This window comes from Nelumbo lutea, chromosome 1 (genome assembly GCF_056320005.1).
Source record: "Nelumbo lutea isolate HS-2025 chromosome 1, American lotus-T2T, whole genome shotgun sequence".
NCBI lineage: Eukaryota > Viridiplantae > Streptophyta > Magnoliopsida > Proteales > Nelumbonaceae > Nelumbo > Nelumbo lutea.
In genome coordinates, this window is record NC_142684.1 from 77,126,291 (window position 1) to 77,149,936 (window position 23,646).

The following is a 23,646-nucleotide window of genomic DNA, read 5'->3' on the forward strand; positions in this document are numbered from 1 at the left end:
CAAACTTTAAAATGCGATAATTCAATACCCAAATGTCAATTTAGTACATACCATTACTAACCATTAAGTAGTATTTAAAAAAGACATGAATGCCCTTAGAGTGTCATCTAATTTTCTTTATCAACCATCTAAACGTTGACAAAAAATTAACAATCCCAAGTTCTTACTTCTTCTATTCAAGAAAGTTGGGAGGCATATCTCAACAGACATTCTAGACCCCAACTTTCTTAAATAAAAGAGGCAAAAATTTTGGACTATTAATTTTATCAATATTTGGATAATTAATAAAGAAAATTAGATGACACTCGAAGGGCGTTTGTATCTTTTTCAAAGGCATTTAACAACCGATAAACAGTTGGTTCTGGATTCACATGTTTTGAAAGTTCAGATATTAAATTATTACATTTTAATTTTTCCCTTGTCAAAATACAGGTTATTAATCAGGAATTTTCCCTCTTTTAAATTTTGAATCAAAGAATAAAGTGTAATCTTGTAAACACCGTTTGATAGAACATGTTTGACAAGTGGATTATTTCCGGAGAAATCAAAAAGTCAGCATAAGTTTGAGGGAATGATAGAAAAAGTGAAGGGGATTTTCAAATAATAACCCGTTTAGTCTTTAGATTTTAATATGTGGAATTGTTGGGTTCCAGTCACCTTATTCACAATAAAGAATACCACATAAGATAATCTAAGTCAATTTTGATTTTTGAACAATGACCTGTATTGATGGAACAGATTTTGATTTGAGTACCTTCGGCGGGGTGTAAAGGGCATTCGAAGATCCGACCTCAAATTCGAAATTCGGCGTAATCGAATCGAATTCGATTAGTGGCAGAATGTTGCATGTTTACTAAGATTCCCTTGCACACTATTAGACATAAATCGTGTTTAATTTTGGATTTCTGGTTCAGTAGTTCTGGATGCTTCATCAGTTAGATGGGGCCATGGGCTTCTGAGGCCCATTCAATTGGGAATGGATTATGGATGCAATATTAGGATTTTATATTCATCAACCAAAAAAGAAAAAAAAATGGAATTGCAGGATAAGTGTAATGAACTAATGATAGACTACATTGTTACCTGATAGGCTTCACTCCAGCTGCTACACTTACCCGAGCTATTGTTGCATTCCCTAACTAAAAGTATTTTCCTCTTGAGTGTTTGTGTTTGTGATTCATGAGTATTCCATTTAAATAAGCTAACAGAAAAAGCAAATGATTTTGCAGATGAAACTAACGTTTCTTCTTTCTTTGATTCCTAACTTGAAAAAATCCGATGCCGAGATGACTCCACAGAAATCGTTTATGCTACATATAAGATGCAATATTAGGAGAAAATTCACTGACAACGAATTACATATGATGCATTCTAAGGCAAACCAAATGACTGAATATTGAAAATGCTTACGAGGTGGTCCGTAATGATATCACGTCATGTTACAGGCACCCTATTTTTTCCTAGTCAGTACTGTTTGTTATGAACAGCCAAACCACGAACATCAAAATTGTATATCTTTCCAAGCTCAGATGCACAACCCTAACCAGCAAGGACCAAAACAAGCCAGTTTGCTACATTTTCATGCACGTAGAATCGAGGTTGCAAAGCCACAGACGCCTTTGTGCAGAAAAAGACCGGATACAGGATTCTTCTACTTTTTGACTGGTAATTGGCCGCTACCTTGCTGCAGCTCTTGCACTCATGGACGAGTGGTAATTGGAGCTCCTTTGTTTCCTATAGGAAGTATAAACATCATCATATTGACTCACCTCATTTGGATTAGCTGTGGCCCCAAGTCCCAAACGTCCCGAACCACTTGATCCCAGTTTCCGTTCCACACTTCCATCCGCGTAAGTTCCTGTCTCAGGGTCCACATTCAAGCTTGGAGGAGGAGGAATACATGCCCCTCCCTTCCGAACTGGAGACTGCCTTTCATACTCATCATCTTCTTCATTTGAGTCCAATGGTTTCATGGGCCCTTCGGATGGGTTAACCTCTCCAATCTCTTTGAAATATTTTGAAACTCTCTCAAGAATATCTGAAGGAGATATAGTGGATGGAGGGATTACAGTAGGGATGTCCAAAGGGCTCATGGGAGAGTAGGGTACCCCACTACCAATCTGCATCTTTTTTACCATTCCAGGAATAAGGCCAGGTGGGAATAAGGGATAAGGAGGTGCCTTTTCCCCAATGTTAACAGCTGAAGATGGTAATAAATGGGATGCAGGTGGTTGATTGGCTGGTTGAGCAGGGGTGGGTGGTGGTCCAGACCCCACAAAAGGGGTAGCCGTGACTGGTGGGTAAATACCAGGTGGGACTGAGCTTGAAAGAAATTGCTGAGTTACAGGAGGTGCAAATTGGGAAGTTGACAGGGATGATTGCAAGACTGTGGTAGGAGGCACTTGTTTATCTAGTTGCTCCTCATCTGGGAATCCTGGCACAGAACTTCTTGGCTTGTCAGACTGCCATTGAGGGAGATTTTGAGGGGGCGTTTGCTGTTGCAAGGCTGCATAGAAGACAAAATAAGATATCTGATTATATAACATGGAACTTCGTAATTGTGTGTATGCATGTGTATTTATATACAAAGAAAAGCTCTCATACCAGAAGACTTCTTCTGTTCTTCATTAGACATGTGGTCACCTATCATCTAAAAAAAAGGTATTCGTTCTGATAGCATTTCATTGGAATAGTTCCCCTGTACTAAGTACAAAGTACAGGGTGGCTATTAACTAGTTTCAAAACATAAGTACAAAGTACATTACCAGGAGTATGTGAAATATATTAGTATTGATGTATGTATATGCATGTCTTTGTCTGTATGACATATAAAATCAGGCATACAAAAACATATATATGCAATTATTTATAAGCAAATGCTAGTCCCTTTGAGGATAAGTGGAATATGCACCACTTAGCTTGCACAAACAGGAAAGAGAGAGGGGCGGGGGGACATACCTGCAGTGCTTGAAGGATCTGCTAAGGTAGCAGATGACTCCTTAGGAAGCTGTGGAAAAGAATTACCAGGAAGTCTAATCATCTCACCCTCAAGTGCATATATAGTATCATGATCATAAACTTCCTTTGAAGCCCAAAACTGTAAAATTTTTTGCAACTTAGGCTGATTTGCCTCTTTATTTTGTGAATTGTGGTAAATCCTTGCAAGCATGGATCCAAGAACAGGCTTGAAGACAAGGGCCTCATTGTCAAGGTCACAAGGATTGACTCGCCTCTGCAAGCTGCACCGAATGTCATAAGTATCAGTATACACAGCTGAGGCAATTCGCATTAATATAAATAGTGTTACGGAAAATAGAGTAAAAGATGAGCCTGTCAGGAGTACCTGTAAACTTCATTTATCTCCATAAGAAAAGCATATATATAATATATATATATATATTATAAAAAAGCAGTAAAAGATGAAAAAGAAAAGCATTATGACAATGCACAAGCTAATTACTTCTAAGTTTCTCCTAGGAGCCAGACCAAATAGCAGATATCTCCTCCAAGGCTTGGGGAAGAGATTATCATTGTTATGTTGTGAGAAGTGTTGCATGGCATCCAACCTTTGGAGGATTATCCGAAAATTGGCACATGTCCATGAGCCAACTCATCTTTTTTATTTTATCAGTAAAAAGAAATTTCATTAATGGAAAAAGAAATTAGCGGGGTTACAGTATATGAGTAGCCTCAGCTACCGCACTACAATGTAATGTATCCACTATTAAATTGATTTTTCGCACTTACAGTTGAGCCCAGAAACAGTTATCCCTGTTCACCCCTTGTTTGGCTAGCTGGTCTGCAAATCCATTTGCTTCTCTATGGGTCCACTGAATTGAAAGCTGCATGTCCTTGGATAGACTTTTAATCTTCTTGATGTCATTTCTGAATATCCAGGGTGTGCTGTCATGTTGTTTTAGCCAACTGATAATAACTTTGGAATCCCCTTCCACAACCAGCCTTTCCACCCCCATCTCCTTATATCCCATATACCATTGCCTTCAGTTCAGCTGTAGTGGAATTTCCGATTCCAATGGGATCCAAATACAGTCCCAACACATTTCCTCTTTCATTTCTTATAACTCCTCCAATTCCAAATCTTCCTGAGTTTCCAAAACTGATGCCATCAAAGTTTAATTTGATATGTAGAAACCACTGATGTGGTCCCCACCTCTTTCTATTGTACTCGTATACAACTACTAGTTATTTAAGTGTCAGTCCACAATTAGTTGTTAGTCTTTTATTAGGATTTTAATTTTGCCATGTAAGCAGTCTTATCCTTACTTCAGAATTAATATAAATAGAAAGAGTAGGGCGGCAGATTAAGAATCCTCTTCTTTTCTGAAATCCTTCCTTCAAAATCTTCTTCTCTTCTTTTCTCTCTCCTCTCATTCTCTCCTCTCATCCTCTTAATTCCCTGTTGATTATACACCACAGCTTGGGCTGTCAGTAGTCTCATACGACTACATGGTATCAGAGCCAACCTAGGAAATCTTATGATAGTCTGACATGGCCGGCTGCATAAGAATTTCCTAGGGTTGGAAAATTTCCAGCAAAAGGGATCATCGGCTGAGTCTTGGAGATTGTTGGTGAAGCTTCAGAGGATGACCAGCAATCAGGAAGAGTCAGAAGGAGGAATCCTCAAGATTAGGGTTCAGACTTGTCTTTGAAGGTTGCAGCCAGAGTTTTGCTGAAGTCAATCTTTTCTATTAAAAGGATTACCTAATATGTGAACATTGCAAGAAACCTAAGCATACCAAAGAAACCTGTTGGAAGCTACATCCTCATCTAGTTCCCACAAAACTCAGGAACAAAAAGGGGAATGCTAATACAACTGTTACTACTGATTGTGCAACCTCATCAGGCACAAGAGCAGCACCACTAGACACTCTCGCTGCAGTCCGAGCTGCCTTGACTCAGTTGGAAAAGGAGGTTGGTAATTCAGCATCATCATCTCAGCCAGTCACAACATCAGCTCCTCCCACCTCAGCATTTGCTCATTCAGGTACACGGGCCTTAGCTTATCATGGTTCAGCTCCAGGTAACACTGAACATTGTTCGGTAATAGACTCAGGTGCATCTAATCATATGACTGGTTTGCCTTCACTATTTACTACCTATCACTTATCCTCTGGTAAAGACAAGGTGTCTATTGCTGATGGATCACTTGTTCCCATTTCTGGCAAGGGGGACATCAAGTTGTCTAGTGCCATTTCCCTATCTTCTGTTCTACAATTTCCTAAACTTAGCACCAATTTACTTTCAGTTAGCAGCATTACTAAAAACCAGAATTGCTCAGTAACCTTTTTCCTGATCGATGTGTTTTTCAGGACTTGGAGACAAGCAAGGTGATTGGGACTAGCCAAGAGACAAATGAAATCTATCTGCTTGGCGGAAATTCACATTGGGACGGTAGTGAAGTTAGAGGGTCTTTTGTTTCTCAGTCTATTGGTCAATGTTGGAAAGTAGAAGATTGACTCTCTGATTGATTCTCCATAATTTTAGGTCCATCGGTTTAGGAAACTTAATTTCCTAGAATCATGGGATATTAATTGGAGAATCCCACTAATATAGAAATTAGTTTTTTAGGAAAAGTTAGTTTCCTATTTTATCACCCTGTAAATTAGCTCTGTAATTCTATATAAAGCTGTGTATATGCTCCTTCCAAGACAATACAATCAATTCATTTTTTCTCTCAAATTTTCACATGGTATCAGAGCTGGTCACGACTTAATCCACACATAGTATCTCTTTGGTCATCTCTGTTGCTGGTTCAAGAACTCTCTAACAGTATTTGGGAGGTTCTTGAGTGTCCTTGATTCTTCTTCGAGATCGGCTACAGATCTGAACTCTACATTTTTGCTTCTTCTGGACTGCTGCACCATCGGATTCATCCTTTTTTCTTGGATCTCTTTGTAGAGACATCAGATCAGTCTGAAATCTTAGATCTGGTGTTGCCCAGAGCAGATTTACTGAATCATTTGGTTTGGTTTGGATTTTGAGTGGTTTCGATCCACTCTTCAGTTAGGTGGAGCATTACAGTTACCTTATTTTTTACATTGGCTGAAAGATTCTTTAGGCCTTCATCGCCAACACTTACTAAGTTTTTCAGACCTTCATTGTCTGTTTTTCTCTCTTTCTTGAAGCCCGCCCAATATGTCAGAAGCCACTGTATCAAATACCACTGCACAATCGGAAGAAGTTTCCTCACATCAAGCATCTGGCGACCTGCGAAACATTCAAGCAGCATATAGGTTGAACGGGAAAAATTATTTGAAGTGGTCTTAGTTTGTTCGAACATATTTAAAGGGAAAATGAAAGCTTAGCCATCTCTTAGGGACGGGACTGAAGGAAGGAGATCCAAGATTTGATTCATGGGACGAAGCTGACTCCATGATCATGTCATGGTTATGGAATTCAATGAACCCTGAAATCAGTGACACGTGTATGTTTTTATCCACGGCTAAAGAGATCTGGGATGCCGTCCGACAAACATATTCAAAAGCACGTGATGCAGCACAAGTGTACGAAATCAAAGTCAAGACTGGAGCAACTAAACAAGGCAGCAAGACAGTTACCGAGTATGCAAATTTACTGCAGAACCTTCGGCAAGAACTCGATCATTATCGGTGCATTGAGACTAAATGTGCAGCGGATGCAGCAATCCTAAAGAGTTTTATCGAAAAAGATCGCGTTTATGACTTTCTTGCAGGACTCAAACACAGAATTTGATCAAGTTAGGGTTCAGATTCTCGGCAAAGAAGAGGTACCATCTCTAAATGAGACTATTTCTCTGATTCGTGCTGAAGAAAGCCGTAGGGGGGTTATACTTGAACCCCAAGTACTAGAAGGTTCAGCCATGACTACAAGGATGGAACAACCGAAAATACTGGAAGGAATGAAGACAGATTTGTCCTCTGCACAGGACAACAAGGAGTCTCTTTGGTGTACCTATTGCAAGAAACCAAGGCACACCAAAGAGAAGTGTTGGAAGCTGAATGGTAAACCATCGAATAGGGAATGGGGCTACCGAGGAGGACAACAGAAGAGTCGAAGTCAAGCTAACTTCACCACAAATCAGCCGAGCCAAGAAAAGCCTCCAGACAAGACCAAGTTCAATAAGGAGGAGATCGAAAAGTTAAGGGGGCTTCTAGGATCGTTGGAGAAACCTAGTGGTACAGGCTCTCTTGCAATCTCAGGTAAGTTTTCTATTCCTCACGGACTAAATGTCTCAGATGAACCTATTAGGGATTTATGAGTTATTGACTCAGGAGCCACAGATCACATGACTCACTCCTCACTACATTTTACCACTTATACCCCCTGCCCAAGCAATCAAAAAATAGCCATTGCAGACGGTTCCCTTGCTACCGTAGCTGGCCTTGGGGATATCCATATTAATCCATTACTTACACTAAAAAGTGTCCTTCATGTTCCAAATCCACTAACCTGATATCCATCTAAAAACTCACCCATGACATGAACTGTAATGTGCTTTTCTATCCTTCTTACTATATACTTCAGGACTAGGATTCGGGGAAGAGGATTGGACTTGCTAAGGAAAAGAATGGACTCTACTATCTTGAAGAATCATGCAAATCAAATATTGTCCAGGATAAGTTATCTCTGTCATTCCTTTCATCATCCAACAAAGACACCATTTGGCTTCATCACTTTAGACTAGGACATCCATCTTTTCATTGTGATGTGTGTGAATTTGCAAAACACAAACGTATGCCCTTTCCAATCAGTAACAAGAGAAGTTCAGTCCCATTCTTTTTGATCCATAGTGATATATGGGGACCCTCCACAGTTCCAAATGTGTCTGGCTCACGATGGTTCGTCTCTTTTATTGATGATTGCACTAGGGTCTCTTGGATTTTTCTTCTTAAATCTAAATTAGATGTAAGTAGTGTACTCCCAAATTTCCATAACATGATCCAAAATCAGTTTGGGGTCAGAATCAAAAGATTTAGATCGGATAATGCACGGGATTATTTCAACCAAACTTTATCCCCATATTTTCAAAAAGAAGGGATTATCCATGAATCCTCCCGCGTTAATACTCCACAACAAAACAGAGTAGCAAAAAGAAAGAATGGTCATCTACTAGCTGCAACCCGAGCCTTACTTTTCCACTAGCATGTTCCAAAAACCTATTGGGGGGAAGCTGTGCTTACAGCCGCATACATTATAAATCGATTACCTTCGAGGGTGTTGGGATTTAAAACACCAATGGAAACACTTTCTCAATTTTATCCCGATCTACGTACCACAAATAATCTCACCCCAAGAATCTTTGGATGCACTGCTTTTGTCCATGTTCATACCCATAATAGAGGGAAGTTAGATCCAAGAGCCGTCAAGTGTATTTTTGTAGGTTATTCGTCCACCCAAAAGGGTTATAAGTGTTACCACCCACCTACTAAAAAATTCTTTATCTCCATTGATGTCACTTTTGAGGAAAAAACACCATATTTCACTCAACCTTATCTTCAGGGGGAGTCCTTGTCATTCATTGAAGATAAGGACAGAGATTTGTTCCCGCTTGGTTTACCTACAGTTTCTCAACACCCAAACTCAGCATCTATACCAGTTCAATTCGTATCTACACCTATCGAACCACCTCAAACCAAACCAACTTCTTCACCTATTCATACCAGACCCATGACAGAGAATGAACTTTGTGACTCTATGAGATTGTAGGTATATTCAAGAAGAAGAAACCAAGATCCTAATCTTGTGCAGGTTCAAGATTCAACTCCTAATCCTGAGAAAGAGGTAAATACAGTTCCAGAAATTTCTTCTGAATTAGCATCTGACCAAGATCTTCCTATTACCCTTAGGAAAGGCACAAGAGAATGCACTAAACATCCCTTATATCCCTTAGCAAATTTTGTGTCCTTTAAAAAATTCTCACCATCACATAGGAGTTTTCTAGTTAGTCTAAACACCACTCATATTCCTAATACTTTATCTGAGGCATTATCTGATGAGAAACGGAAAGATGCTATGAGAGAAGAGATGCAGGCTCTAGATAAGAATCAAACATGGGAAATTGTTGACCTACCACCAGGAAAGAAACCCGTGGGCTGCAAGTAGGTTTTCACAGTAAAGTACAAGTCAGACGGCTCTCTAGAAAGATACAAGGCAAGACTCATGTCACTAGCAGTTAACTTCGACTGGTACTTGGAGCAATTTGATGTAAAGAATGCTTTTCTTCACGGTAATTTAGAGGAGGAGATATACATGGATATTCCTCCGGGCTTCAAAGGAAATCTAAAGGGAAATAAAGTTTGCAGGTTGAAGAAAGCACTATATGGTCTCAAGTGGTTTGGAAGATTTACTAAAGTTATGCTTGCCATCGGATACAAACAAAGTCAGGGAGATCATACACTCTTTATAAAGCATCCAAATGCAGGGGGAGTCACGGCTCTTCTGGTATATGTCGATGACATAATTGTGACAGGAAATGATGAAAAGGATAAGGAAGCCTTGAGAAGATGCCTAGTCAGAGAATTCGAAATAAAAGAACTTGGGAGATTGAAGCATTTTCTAGGGATTGAAATAGCTCATTCCAAAGAAGGCATCTTTATCTCACAACAAAAATATGTAACAGATCTTTTAAGAGAGACAGGAAAGTTAGCATGCAAACCATCCTCCACACCGATTGAGCCAAATTACAAATTGGGAGAAGCAAATGAAGATCCAGCCGTGAATAGGGAAATGTACCAAAGATTAGTAGGAAAACTTATATATCTTGCCCACACAAGGCCAGACATAGCATATGCCGTGAGCGTGGCTAGCCAGTTTATGCACAACCTGAAAGAGGTTCACCTATAGGCGGTCTATAGGATACTACATTACCTAAAGGCTAATCCTGGCAAAGGAATCTTGTTTAAAAGAAACACTGGATTAACCCTAGAGGCATACACCGATGCAGATTATGCAGGCTCTCCCATGGATAGGCGATCCACTATAGGTTACTGTACATTCCTTGGAGGAAATCTTGTGACATGGAGGAGTAAAAAGCAGAATGTGGTAGATAGATCAAGTGTGGAGGCAAAATTCAAGGCAATGGCACGGGAGTATGTGAATTACTATGGCTCAAGATAATTTTGGAAGACCTAAATATCAGATGGGAAGGTCCAATGAGATTATTCTGTGACAACAAGTCAGCTATTAACATTGCTCACAATCCCATACAACATGACAGGACAAAGCACATTAAGATAGATAGGCATTTCATAAAGGAAAAGTTGGATAGCGGATTAATTTGCACTCCATACGTCTCAACGAATGGTCAACTGGCAGATGTGCTGACAAAAGAGCTTTGTAGTGTGGCATTCCAAGGACTTATCTCCAAGCTGGGAATGAAAGATGCAGATTCACCAACTTGAGGGGGAGTGTTGGAAAGTAGAAGATTGACTCTTTGATTGATTCTCCATAATTTTAAGTCCATCAGTTTAGGAAACTTAATTTCCTAGAATCATGGGATATTAATTGGAGAATCCCACTGATATAGAAATTAGTTTTTTAGGAAAAGTTAGTTTCCTATTTTATCACCCTGTAAATTAGCTCTGTAATTCTATATAAAGTTGTGTATATGCTCCTTCCAAGACAATACAATCAATTCATTTTTTCTCTCAAATTTTCACAGTCAAGTCATGCTTTGGCATAACCAATTGGGTCATTTATCCTTAAGGTCTTTGAAAAGCTTGTTTCCTAGTTTATTTGAATCTATCCAGATGTCCAGTTTAAAGTGTGAAAGTTGTGAGCTTGCAAAGCATTGTAGAACAACCTATTCATTAAGTAATAAGAGAAGTAGTGTTCCTTTTGACATTGTGCAACCGATGTTTGGGGACCAAATCACATCACTGCTATGGGGGGGTACAGATACTTCTTGCTATTTGTTGATGACTACACCCAGTTTTCTTGGGTCTACTTGATGCGTTCTCGAGATGAGGTCCCTACCCAAACTCAGACCTTTTATCATATGATTTTAACCCAATTTTGAGTAAAAATCAAAATTTTCCAATCAGATAATGCGAGAGAATACTTTAAAACATCACTAGCCTCTTATTTTCTTGACCATGGGATTATCCATCAGAATACTTGCCCTCATACCCCTTGGCAGAATGGGGTGACTGAGAGAAAGAATAGGCACATATTGGAAGTAGCTAGAAGTATCATATTCAACTCCAATGTGCTTATCCATTTTTGGGGAGATGCCATTCTCACAGCTATGTATCTCATCAACCAAATTCCTTCACAGGTTCTTGACATGAAACCCCCATTCACTCTTTTATATCTTGATAAAGAGTTGTTTTCTGTCCCTCTTAAAACCTTTGGTTGTACCTGCTTCGCGCAAACTCTTGGCCCTCGCTATTCCAAATTTGACCCTAAAGCCTCAAAATGTATTTTCCTTGGTTATGCACAAACTCAAAAGGGATATTGCTGCTACGAACCTGCTTCAGGAAAGATATTTGTATCCATGGATGTTATTTTCTTTGAGGATGTTACCTTATTACTCTAGGGTTTCTTCTCAGGGGGAGAGTAGTACAATTGGGGTTAACACATCAGAAGTCCCTTTACCTGTTCCAATGAGTGAAGAGGGGTGTAATGGGGAGGGTTGTAAAAAATGTCAGGATTTGAGAGTTTATCACAGACGATGGAGGCAGGTTGATTTCGGTCATCAACAATCCAGGCCAACCCCAATTCCTTCTGAAGATCCAAATCCAGGTACTACATCTCTTCCAGCTCCCATTACAGATGAGCATTCTACTGTTGAGCCTTCTCCATCTTCTGAGCCCTCACTTCCATTGAATGACCTTGACCTTCCCATTGCAGTCCGTAAATGCAAACACCGTTGCACCTCATCCACAGTCCATTGTATCTCACAATTCTTGTCCTATGATCACTTGTCTCCCTCTTATAAGTCATTTCTTACATCAATTGTTGATATTCCCATTCCCAGAACAGTATAGGAAGCCCTGACCATTCCTAAGTGGAAAGATGCAATGAAGGTAGAAATGGATGCCCTTCTGAGAAATAATACCTAGGAGCTAGTTGATCAACCCAAAGGAAAGAAACCAGTTGGATGTAGACGGATGTTTACTGTGAAACATAATGCTGATGGTTCCATTGGAAGGTATAAGGCTCGGTTAGTTGCAAAGGGATTTACTCAGACTTACGGTATAGATTACTTTGAGACTTTTGCACCAGTAGCAAAAATTACCACTATCAGAGTGTTATTATCTCTTGCAACCAGTTACTCTTGGCCCTTGTTCCAGATGAATGTTAAAAATGCCTTCCTCAATGGAGACTTGCAAGAAGAAGTGTACATGCAGTTACCTCCTGGTCTTTATAGTACAAAGACAAGTAAGAAGGTTTGTCGGTTGAATAAAGCTTTGTATGGACTAAAATAGTCCCTCAGAGCTTGGTTTTATAGATTCAGACAAGCCCTTGAAAAGTTTAGTTATGTGCAGGCTCAATCAGATCACACTTTGTTTATTAAGAAAGTGGATACTTCCTTGACTCTACTTGCTATATATGTGGATGGCATTGTAGTAACAGGGAATGATAACAGCAAAATTGAGTCTCTTAAGAAACTTCATCAAGAATTTGAGGTAAAGGACCTGGGAGAGCTACGATATTTCTTGGGTATTGAGGTAGCTCAATCCAAGCATGGAATCTTTGTTTCTCAAAGGAAGTATATCCTTGATTTGTTAGAAGAAATAGGAAAGTTGGGTGCTAAGCCAACTGATACACCTATTAAACAGAATCACAAGATTAGTGCAAAAGGTGGAAAGCCTCTTGAAGATAAAGCTATGTCCCAAAGATTAGTTAGTAAACTACTATATCCGTCTTACACGACCAGACATCAACTATGCAGTCAGTGTTGTTAGTCAGTATATGCACTCTCCCAGAACTACCCACCTACTTGCTGTTGAGAGGATATTGGCATATTTAAAGAGGTGTCCAAGCAGAGGTGTACTATTTAAGGAGAATAATCACATGAAGATAGAAGTTTATACAGATGTAGATTGGGTCGGTTGTGTTGATGATAGAAGGTCTATCTTTGGATATTGTGCCTTTGTAGGAGGTAACATTGTTTCTTGGAGGAATAAGAAACAAAATGTTGTTTCTTGTTCCAGTGCTGAAGTTGAATATCGGTCCATGGCAAATGGTGTGGCTGAAATACTATGGTTGAAATCACTGTTTGATGAATTGGGTATAACCTATGAGAAACCTCTAATGTTGTACTGTGATAATCAGGTTGCTATTAATATAGCTCATAACCCGGTACAATAGGACAGAACCAAGCACATTGAAGTCGATCGACATTTTATTAGGGAAAGGGTTGCATCTCAAGAAGTCTGTCTTCCATATATCAGCTCCAACATGCAGCTTGCTGATCTTCTCACCAAGGCAATTTCAAAGAAGAAGTTAGAAGTAGATCTATGCAAGTTGGGAATGACAAATATCTATTCCCAACTTGAGGGGGAGTGTAGAAACCACTGTTCTGGTCCCCACCTCTTTCTATTGTACTTGGATACAACTACTATGTGGTCCCCACCTCTTTCTATTGTACTCGTATACAACTACAAGTTATTTAAGGGTCAGTCCACAATTAGTTGTTAGTCTTTTATTAGGACTTTAGTCTTTAGTCTTTTATTAGGACTTTAATTGTTGTCTTTTATTAGGACTTTAATTTTTCCATGTAAGCAGTCTTATCCTTACTTTAGAATTAATATAAATAGAAAGAGGGGGGTGGCAGATTAAGCATCCTCTTCTTTTCTGAAATCCTTCGAAATCATCTTCTCTTCTTTTCTCTTTCTCCTCTCATCCTCTTAATTCCCTGTTGATTATACACCACAGCTTGGGCTGTCAGTAGTCTCATACGACTACATGATAAAACCTGGTTCAGGGGGCACCCACTCCTTCAGGACCTTCTTTTTTTTTCCGAGGAAGAGATAGCAATTGTCCTCCAATTCCTAATCAATGTTTTAAAACGCGGAGGCGTGATGCGAGGCGTTCCACTACCTAGAGGCATGAGGCATAGTTCAAAACACAAGAGCCATAAGCCTCCCGAACACAAGCCTCCTTGAGAGGAGGGGGGTTAGGAGGAGGAAGGGGAGGAGGATGAAGAGGAAGGGGGGTCTCGCTTTTTCTTTATTTTTAATAAAAATATTTTATATTAAGAAGAATAAAGATGCATAACATTAGTTGAAGGGGCAGGGGGCAAACCACTTTCTTTCCCCTTATCTTTTCTTCCCTTCCCTTTCCTTTTTTTTTCTTTTTTCCCTTTTTTTTGTCTTTTTATATAAGATGCACATGAGGTGCATGAGGTGTACACCTCTAGCACACCTCATGAAAAAAGTGCATGAGGCATACGCCTCAAAGGTGTCAGCACCTCTGGCATACACCTCAAGGCGTTTTGGGAGTGCCTCGCCTAGAGGCGCGCCTCAAAGCGTACACCTCCCACGCCTTTTAAAACACTATTCCTAATCATGTCATCCACTGCAAAATTTGAAAATAAATTCAGTGTTTTCACCCATGAGATCACCTTCATCATAATACTTTCTATCGGTTCTGCCTTGCATCTTTCCTTATCTTCAAATATTCTCCGATTTCTTTCCTTCCATAGTACCAATAGCACTGCTGCCCATCTCCACAGTATTCTCCCTTTCCGCTTTGGCCATCTAAAAGTAGATGGCTCAAACAATCTTTTCCAAGCTCAGCAGGGTGCCCCACCTGCATCCAAATATGTAGAAAAACCAATCCCAAATGCTACTAGCAAAAGAACAGGAAACAAGAATATGAGGCATTCTCACCAAGCACAATAGCACCAAGCAAGAATAAAGCACCAAATCCATGAGCCAACTCATCTTCGACTCTCCAAAACATGTCTTGGATTCAGCTACAGTGTCAACCAGGTGGATTTACCAAAATGCTCACCACATAGACTCCCCAAAATTATAAATCCTCGCTTTAAACACTTTATGTAAAAATACTCCAAGCATTTAAACTGTCCAATAGGGCACTCTAATGTTTGTATTTATTCAATTTATAAATAACTTATGATCCATTTTTGTTGGATCTTTTCCGATTAACGTTAAATTTAGAAAAAAACTGTGAAAACAACTAGTGTGTACATGTGGTGTGGCAAATAGGAAAAGGTTGTGAGGTTAACTTGTCAATTGTAAAAAGAATTTAACTATTTAAGTTTTTATGCTAATATAGCTCTATGAGTTTTAAAAATAATATTAAAAAACATAATGTCCAATATAAACATATACAAACAAAACTTAGTTATGTTAGGCACATCTAAGAATCCAACATTTTTGGGTTCACCATGTTGGACTCCTAGATATGTGTCAGATTCCAACTCCCATGTTGGAGTCCAAGCAACACTGGTTGTGAGTGATTACCATCTTGGGAACACTCTTCAGTGAATGTGTTGCTTCTTGATTGTGCCAACCCTCCATCCCATACAGAATGATTGGAACTTTAGCTGTCCTACAGAGTTTTTCCTTCATATTTAATTGATTGAAAAAATTACATAAGAAAGTTATAAGAGCAGAGATAAAATAAACAGAGAAAGCACCACGAATATAAGGCTTAATTTTAACTGATGCAAAAGAAAATCCAGGTTGAAGTCTCAAGTTTCATGGAGTAGAATGCAACTACCAAAATGAAATTCAGCAAGAAATAACTGCATGACAGTCAGTAGCATAGGTATAACAATCTAAAATAATATCAAATGTATAAATAATGGCTGGTATTTTGGTGAAGAAGAAAGCACAATGAGGGGAAGTGGGGGGCACAATGGAGTTTGGAAACTATTAACAAATGTGAAGAAGAAATAGCAGATCTATTTTACATAATTAGCAAGTCAAATGCCTGCACCATGAAGACCAATCAAAATTAAACAGCTGCAAGGTATAAATGTTGTATTAGGGTATTAGGGAATTACCTGTCAAAAAGAATGTCATTTGCCAAGTAAATTATATGCAATTGTCTCTCAGAATCATCAAGAACAAGCACCCTATCTCTAAGGGCCTCAGCTAGAGCTGGTGCAAATGGAGACCTCTGCATAAACCAAATCTTGGCACCTTTAATCGACTCCTTCGTACCATTCAGATTGTTGAGCACATTATTGAGCTCGGCAGCAACATCAGAAGGAAGGGGTCCAGAGAGACCCTTGAAGGAATTGGTCAAAGGATCATAATCTGGTCGAGGCTGGCCAGAGAAAGGTTGAACATGCTGCTGGTGGTCATAGAATGGTGGAAAAGGAGGCTGATGTAATTGGTGAGCACCCAACATTCCAGCAGCAGCAGCAGGAGCATTCAAGGGGGGAGGATTTAAGGGAGAACTATTCATCATGGGGTTCAGAGGAGGCATCATAGGTATAGAGGATGAAGAGAAGGAAGGATTGAAAGGAGCACCCGAGGGACTTGTAGTTAACCAAAGTTTGTAGCGGTAGTAATCATGTCCCTCAGCACCAACGAGGAAACCATAAGCAGGATTATCTCGCTGCTTCTCACGGATCATGGCTTCAAATTCAGGGCCATTCTTAGCAGCATATTCTACAAGTTTATCAATGCGTTTGTGGAGCTCAGGATCAGATGGGGGAGCAGCTGGGGGTGGAGCAGAATCAAATGGCCCAAGGAAAGGTGAGGGAACGAGGTGATGGGGAATGTGAGGTGGGAATGCTTGTGGTGGTTGTTGCTGTTGCCGGAGATGAAGAAGATGGTGTGGATGAGGGTGGAGTTGCTGCTGCTGCAAAGGCCGATGGAAAGGAAACTGCTGAAGAGAAGGGTGCGGAGGCACAAAAGGAGGACCATGCACCTGCTGAGGGAACTTCTGGTGCTGTGGATGAAACCCAAACTGCTGTTGCTGTTGAATATTGGCTGCTTGCTGCTGCTGCTGTTGAGCATAGGCCATTGCCGCTGCATAGTCATGAGCCTGTCGATCCATCACTGCTGAGATGGATAGGGCGGTGATATATAAATGGTTTATAGGAAGCTTTTTAGACTCTATTCACCTGAAAAATACCCCTTTATTATTGTGAGGAAAAGGTTATTGCAATGACTATCCAAAAAGGAAAAAGAATCGCAAGAAATAGATTAAGCACAGAATCCTAATGAAAGGTATTGACTGCGAAGACACTCAACATACTTCTTGAGAAGCATTATCAAAGGATTAGAAAGAACATCAAGTGAATGGAATAAGACGAGGAAACAGTGTCTTCCTATCTAAAACCAAGTGCCCCAAAAAAGGGAAGGAAAATAAGCACTATCCACCACATACATAATCCCAGTTTTAACTCAACTCCCAACTGACAACTCAAAGGTTCATACAGCACATAGAAACATTAACAAGTGATGAATCTCAAAATTAGGCGAGAGAGAGAGAGAGAGAGAGAGAGAGAGAGAGTCGCCAATAAAGGAAATTATTCCATTTTCACTTATCCGGAACTTCAGAAACTGATTACTAGTCAGTTTGTGAAGTGCGCAGCCAATCTGATGTAAAACTGAATACTAGTCATAGCAAAGAACAAATTTTGATAACCTCAACGTTATAAAAAATCAACCATTCGAACATGTAAACTAAGTTAACTAACCAGTAGGTCATTTGTACGCTTATACGAATTCCTTGAATAAAATCCATCTACCAACTATAGAATGAAAAAAGAAAAAGGAGGGCCGAAAGATCTGTCAGTAATAGGATCGAGAAACAAGCAAAAAGCGCAGTCTTTTTGGTTATAGAACTTTGAGCAAAAGCAATAGATATTCCATGCTTTTATCAAGGGAAATCAATCAAATTTCATTCCCAGAAAAACCCGAGGCTACAAAACAAATGCAGAAACTCTTTAGGGCATCGATAGCAAAGGAAAAAAGATTGACTGACCTCTTCAAGTAGTAACTAATCCAGGCTTCCTCGGTCCTTATGGACGAAGTAAAGACCGAAGATATATGAGAAGAGGATTTGATTTGACGCAGCTCAACGCCTTAGCTAGCTATCCTAGATTTCCACCTTGAATTAATCAGCTGGAGAATGGCAATTGGCATGGAAAGCTACGTGTTAAAGAAAAGGGGACACGTGCGTTGAGTCAGTGATGAATGGTGATTTGGTATGACCTAGCAAAAAGGGATACGTGGCTGATCAAGGGATGACAGTTCACTTCAGCATGGTGAGCTTATTTCACAACATTTGGAGATTGGGTATTCAACCACCTCGGCCCAAAACCTACTTCGGTATAGAGGCACCTCAGCATTCAATCCAGTTCGAAACTAAAGAATCGAAGTATTAGTTTGGAGCTAATGACTTGCATCGCTACGTAATTGACTCCAGAGACCTCTCCAACAAATCCCAAGTTTCTCGAGATCACGATGAGCTAACATATCCTCGACTTTTCCAAAATCACGATGAGAACTCATCCCGGCTCAGCTAGAGTCGAAGGTGAAACAATAAACCTTATCTATTTACCACTACTTCGGTATAGAGGCACCTCAGCATTCAATCCAGTTCGAAACTAAAGAATCGAAGTATCAACTTGGAGCTAATGACTTGAATGAGCTAATGACTTGAATCGCTACGTAATTGACTCCAGAGACCTCTCCAACAGATCCCAAGTTTCTCGAGATCACGATGAGCTAACAGATCCTCGACTTTTCCAAGATCACGATGAGAACTCATCCCGGCTCCGCTAGAGTCGAAGATGAAACAATAAACCTTATCTATTTACCGCTCCATCAAAAGCAGAACGAACCTTATCTCCACACCCTAGAGATCCCAAAGCTCTTTTGTGATACCCACGACTACTCCAGTATATAAAGACAGGAACCTCAAGGCAAAGGTTTGCGTGATTACTCTATTCTCTAGCACTCAAGCTCTTAAAGCATTCAGTTCGCATTTACAACATATTTACTGACTTAAGCATCAGAGCAACTTCGTCGGGTTAGCTACTCTAGGTTCTCTAATAGATTGTTTTGCAAACCAATCCAGCTTGTCGTCTACCTGTCTGGATCATCCTCCAGTTAGGAGTAGTCAGATCGCGCACCATCAGTTAGGTTTAGGTTTAATCCTAACCCAAACTTGGTCTATTGACACCTATATTCTTATGTTCTATCAATTGATCAATGGATCAGATAGATTGGCTCAATCCAACCCAATCTAATATAAAATTATTATGGACGGATCAGGTCCAATCTAATCCAATAAATATTTGGATTATCAGATCTGGACTGATCCAATTCAATATGTTTGTTGGTCCATCCAATCCGTCCAAATTGATTTTTGTTTAGACGGATCTAATTCAAAATCGGTCCATTAACGCCCCTAAATCAGGTGCTATTTAAGGGGCAAGTCAGGCCAGGTTAGACCATACAGGGCCACAAAAATACATGCATGGATATTGGACTAAACAAAATTGGACTGGATTAGATTGGTAAAAAATGGCTGTCCAAATTTGATAACCTGGGCTGCCAACAGGGCCCTCCCCACTCTGACACAGTAGCTCACACCAAGGTTCGAAATTTTATCATGATCCGATAAGTATCAAATCCATTACAACATCAAATACATGTGTTTTGGGGTATTTACCTATTTGAAGGGATAGATAGGCCTATGACCTACCCCTGATTTTTTTGAGTTGTTGAACTTAAACCCCCAAAATCAACCGACATCGGGGTGGGCTGGGTCGGGTTAAAATCAGGTTTGCCCCTTTTTTTGTTGCCTTAAAAAAGAAAATATTTCCACTTAAGCTGATTGGGGCAAGGTTCTAAATATTGACACGGGTGACATATCAGCCCGTGTGGTGTTTCTAATGTTTTATTTATTTTTTTAATTGGTTCAGAAGAACCGATTTAAGGCATAATTACCCTCTGAACCAGTGATTGATCCGATACAATCCTTATAGGGACGTATCAGAAAACCACCGGCATGATATATATCAACCAATATGAATTGATACGTGTTGATACTTTAAACCTTATATTGGGGTCAACTAACTAATACATTAATATGTATATGATATCCAAAATAAAGTTTTAGTGCTTTGGGAGTACTATACCAATGTCACTCTAAAAGATATTATCTTAATGCTTGAGCTTAAAATCATTGATGCATATACGCATGTTAATAGATGCATACAGACATGCTTATATGATGCATATGCAAATATCAACAGACAGTATTGGGTTTGGATTGGACTTTCTTTTCTTGGTATATGGTTTGGATTGGGCTAGGCTCCCTAAGGCCTCAACCTAAGATTTTTAAAAAAGAAACTCTATATTATGGATAACTAACTACAATCTTGTTCTTTTTTTTGTTTTCCGGTGAGTGTAGTATTTAATAGAACAGAACTATAATCCAACGCTGATACCACTGATATTGAGTTATTGCCAGTAGGATGCAAGAGTACATACGACCACTTAAGAGTACTTTATTCGATGGACAATCTAGATTGGCCACGAAATTTCTCTACGTGGCTAAAATAAATTAAGTTGTCTGAGAAAACCCACATGACTTGACCCAACCATCTTTACTATATAATATTGATACTTGTCTCGGCCTCACATCCAAATGACCACCCAAAAACTTTGGTACATATTTACTTTCCTGTATGCACATGCCGCTCAATTAGACTGTGGTTGAGTGGCATGTGCGCAACCTTGTATTGATTATTTTCATGACCAATATGACCTTTCGGGTTGAAAATATTTTTTCCATAAGTAGAGCATAAGGAGAGGGACTTGAACACTCCTTTTAAGCTCTTAAAAGTTTATCATATAGGCCTTATTTCTTTTTCGGTAAGTTATTTATCCAGATAAGTGTTTCTCAAGAAAGACTTACCTGGATAAGTGCATTTATCCATATTCTCTTATTTTCCATGTAAATAAAATAATGATCATTTTAGTCATAACAATCCATTATCAAAGGAACATTTTTGTCTCATTCAAGACATTTTTCCCCTGGGTGGGAAGGTTATTTATCCACCTAGGAGATGGGCCCAGAAAAATAAACTTTCTATGGTCCCCACATAAATCTGAAAAAAGAACATGGGTTTCTTAATCAATGGGAATCAAAATCCCATTGACCAACTTCCCCCCCTCTCAAAAAGTCCCCATATAAGATTCCTTTATGCCCTTAACTTTCTGTTTCTTATTTTCCATCAACCCAAACACAGCCTAAGTGACCCAACTAGCAAAGGAACAGTTTTCTGGATCAAGTTGTCAAACAAGGAAGTTCAAATAACCAAGGAATATCCAATGTGACAAATTTGCTTGGGGCTCAAAATTTCCCCACAAGGCACAGGTTAGGTGCATATGACTATCCTCTATTAGTGGACAAATTTTAGCAAAAACGTAGCCATATGGCCAAAATAATCCATGCTTTTGTGAAAAGTTTAATATTGAAATATTAGACTTCCAACGATCAATATTACATGTCCAAAATTCTAAAGCTGTGTTTGATATTTTGAGAAGGGAAGAGAAACAGAAGGTTGTGGGAAAACTCTCTTATTTTCTGTCAAACCGAACATATTAAGGTGGCATACAAAGCAAATGCAGAAAGTCGTCATAGTACCAAATAGACGATCAATATAGAGGTTCCCTCTGTGACTCAGATTGGCCATGCCATCACTCCGCATAGTGAAAATAAGGGAATCCATTTACTAGTTAGGTAATTTCTAGAGCTTCCCTGGCCAAGGAATTTTACATATAAAAATTGGCTAATATGTGCTAATTGAAGACGTTCATTTGCCTTGCTTGATAGAATGATGCATTTTCCTTCCGTTTGTTTTCAATTCATTAGTAATGATTAATTTTCTTAATCTACGAAACAAGAGAAACTCGACAATCCAGAAAATGGCATTCTCAATTTAATCAAAGAAATTGGAATTTTGTTGGATTGGTTCAGTTCCTCATCATCCACAAGCATAGAGGTATTCCATTTATTAATAAGGTCGGGCCCTTACAAATTACAGCAAACAATTACTTGAAATGTTGGTTATTTGAACATAAGCACACTGAAATCAGTTTTGTGTGATCATTGGAGTTTTACATCTTCCACCACCATAAGAATCATCCCGTAAGTTATGAGTCTCAGATATTTGCATATGCCCTGCAAAAAGCATAGGCGATAGCTTATATCATATTGAGAACTGAAAGTAGGTGAATACCCGCCAATATGGGGTTGTCATAAGTGTAGGCAAAACCAAAGAATCTTTATCCATTCATACTTTCTGTCGTTTCAGAATTTGGCTACTCTTTTTAAGTTCCAGTCTGGTTATCATCCTAAACAAAAAAACAAGGTTTCAAGCACTTTTTTCACTTTCATCAATGATTTTCACTCTACATATCAGATGATCTAGAAGATTATAAGCAAAACGTACATTATTGTTGTTTAGAAAGAAACCAACAGGAATCACTGGCAATAAGATCTCTGAAGAAATTTGCAGCATCTCCAATTCTTTATGAATAATTATCATTGGAGAGCCTTCTGGCAATTCCAAAAGTATATTAACACAGATGACACACCGTTCCAGAGTACAAAAGGACCTTACAGAAATTGAGTCAGCTTCACTCCTTGTCATTATGACATTCTGATGATCAAGAACCACGCATCTTCAAACAACTACTATCTTTATTTGTAAAGGAAAATCCCCTAAGCGAGTGTGTGTATGTTGTGTGTTAGGACTTATGTGTAAATTTAGGAATGTTACCTCTTTCCCGCAATATATACACCGTAAATTATAGCTACCCCCGTGACTGCAGTGCCAAGAGATGTGAGGATCTTCACTGCAGAGACAGCAGGCTTTTGTTCAGGGATTTCTAGCAGATCCTTTATCTGCAATACATGGAACAAATAACCATTCGACATTGACACCTAAAAATTCATTTTAAACATAGGGAAAGAAAGATGCCCCTAGTCCAGGGGTATGCACTAGTACAGAGGTACACCAGGCAAGGCACGGATCAAGGTATGCATTACGCACTATGCCTGAACCTAGGCATGCACCTTTTTAAGTTGTCTTTTTTTTTTCCTATTATGTTTTACACTTCTGTAGTGGTCTATCAACTACTGAATTACCTTTTATTTTTACTTGTACACTAATAACGATCTATTAACTTATAAAATAACAAAAATAAAGACTTTTTGAATACTTAAAGCATTAACTCTAGTAAATAGGTCCTTAAAAGCAATATTTCCACTAAAGAAGCAACAACACAATTAATATATTATTTCCAATCCTAAAGCGTAATGAATTGCAACTAAAATCACATGACTGACCTCATTATATATACGGACCATAAATTTATGTTGGAGGGCTCAAACCCCAACATGAAGTTTAGGTCAAATGGCTTTTATGAAGGACCAATCTCTTATGATTAGAAATGCAAGATGCTTAATAAATAATGCAACTAGAAATAAATAAATAGATTGAAAGTTCCACATACTTGAATTGTTGAATGCGTGAAGCACCTAGGTACAATCCACATATGTTTGCTTTTTTTATCAGCATCCACATGTTTGTTTTTTTTTCTTTTATCAGCATCCACATATGTTTTCTTTCACTTCCACATTTTCACTTAGAATAAGTTTTATATGTCATGTTTATCAGTTTATATATTTTAG

General features: G+C 39.0%; 2 protein-coding genes across 12 annotated transcripts in view; both read right to left on the bottom strand.

Annotated features, from left to right (window-relative positions):
• Positions 1-1,221: 1,221 nt before the first annotated feature.
• LOC148875503 (SUPPRESSOR-OF-WHITE-APRICOT/SURP RNA-binding domain containing protein 1-like) lies at positions 1,222-18,072 on the bottom strand. Of its 4 annotated transcripts, none has more exons than XR_016105063.1 (5): positions 17,917-18,072; positions 15,980-17,050; positions 2,959-3,239; positions 1,411-2,506; positions 1,222-1,310 (listed from the first exon to the last, which is right to left on the bottom strand). XR_016105063.1 is itself a non-coding variant. In XM_088964820.1 (4 exons), the coding sequence occupies exons 2-4, from the start codon at positions 16,981-16,983 to the stop codon at positions 1,677-1,679; spliced, it is 2,115 nt and encodes a 704-aa protein (XP_088820946.1). In that variant the 5' UTR covers positions 16,984-17,050; positions 17,917-18,072; the 3' UTR covers positions 1,288-1,676. The 4 variants fall into 4 exon arrangements, 2 of the variants coding, with proteins under 2 accessions (XP_088820946.1, XP_088820947.1); XR_016105064.1 differs by having other exon boundaries at positions 17,630-17,922; XM_088964820.1 differs by having other exon boundaries at positions 1,288-2,506.
• A 3,794-nt stretch (positions 18,073-21,866) lies between these two features.
• The window catches only part of LOC148875504 (uncharacterized), a 63,368-nt gene continuing 61,588 nt past the window's right edge, over positions 21,867-23,646 (bottom strand). For 2 of the 8 annotated variants that reach the window (XR_016105069.1, XM_088964824.1), the window contains exons 9-10: positions 22,733-22,857; positions 22,323-22,612 (exon numbers count right to left, since the gene is read on the bottom strand). Coding sequence is in view for 3 of the 8 variants with exons in the window: in XM_088964824.1 (XP_088820950.1) it covers positions 22,603-22,612; positions 22,733-22,857 (135 nt within the window). In the remaining 5 variants the exon portion in view is untranslated. The other 6 variants (XR_016105065.1, XM_088964822.1, XR_016105067.1 and 3 more) reach the window with 6 other exon arrangements.